General features: G+C 51.6%; 1 protein-coding gene across 3 annotated transcripts in view; it reads left to right on the forward strand.

Annotated features, from left to right (window-relative positions):
* LOC119581979 overlaps nucleotides 1-823 on the forward strand; it is a 42,572-nt gene that overhangs the window by 34,161 nt on the left and 7,588 nt on the right. The window contains exon 1 of one of the 3 annotated variants that reach the window (XM_037930164.1): nucleotides 286-415. The exons of the other annotated variants lie outside the window; for them this stretch is intronic. Within the exon in view, the coding sequence (XP_037786092.1) occupies nucleotides 303-415 (113 nt within the window). The 5' untranslated portion in view covers nucleotides 286-302. Of the gene's footprint in view, nucleotides 1-285; nucleotides 416-823 lie in introns of those variants that run through there. 3 annotated transcript variants of the gene reach the window in all.

The raw sequence follows: 823 nt of genomic DNA on the forward strand, positions 1-823 counted from the left end.
CGCGCGCATGAGTTCAAAGGGAAAAGCGGTCTTTGCCCCCTTGGGACCTCCCCCCCTACCCATTCCTGGCTGGGGCAGGGAGTTCCCCAGTGCAAAGCCTGAGGAACTTTCCTAGAAGCGCCTCGGCCCATCGCTGACTGGTGCTAGAGGGAGTGGGGAGGGGGTGAAAGGACGGAGGGCACGAGGAGGTAGGGGAGGGAGGGGAAAGGGTAGGGGAGGGGAGGAGCAGGAAGGGAAAGGGGAGGGGAAGAGGAAGCATGAGAGGGAGGGGAAAGGGGGGTGGGGGATCAGATTAGGTGTGGATGATATTCAGCCAGCCATGGATTTTATTAGTAGTGCAGGTGCCGACGGTGACGGTAGCAGAGGCGTCTGACTCAAGAATACTCGCGCAGACACACATACACAGGTGTTCCAGGTACCTTTAACAGTGCACTGTACGAGAGGAATTTACTGTTGTGTTTTTGCCGGTTCCAATTACGAGGGAAAATTTCGAAATGAATTTTCTAAGTGACAGTCTCTGAGTTGATGACTTGACAACGGCGTGACACTGAGAAATTAAACTGGAAAAGAGGTGCTTGGAGAAAGCAGAAGTCATAATTAACAAGTGACCGTGAACTTTCTCATGGGCAGACCATCGCACGAACTGACTTGCACTACACCATACCGGTCTTTGATCTGACTTGTGATTCCTGAGAGACACCGCCGTCATTAAGAATCAAGACGAGGAAATCAACTTGGTTGCAAGACACACAAGCTGAATGCTAGTGACACTGGATAGCTTCAGAGACTTCATCTTCAACGCACGCACGAACACAAGGTTTAA

Source organism: Penaeus monodon, chromosome 15 (assembly GCF_015228065.2).
Source record: "Penaeus monodon isolate SGIC_2016 chromosome 15, NSTDA_Pmon_1, whole genome shotgun sequence".
Lineage (NCBI taxonomy): Eukaryota > Metazoa > Arthropoda > Malacostraca > Decapoda > Penaeidae > Penaeus > Penaeus monodon.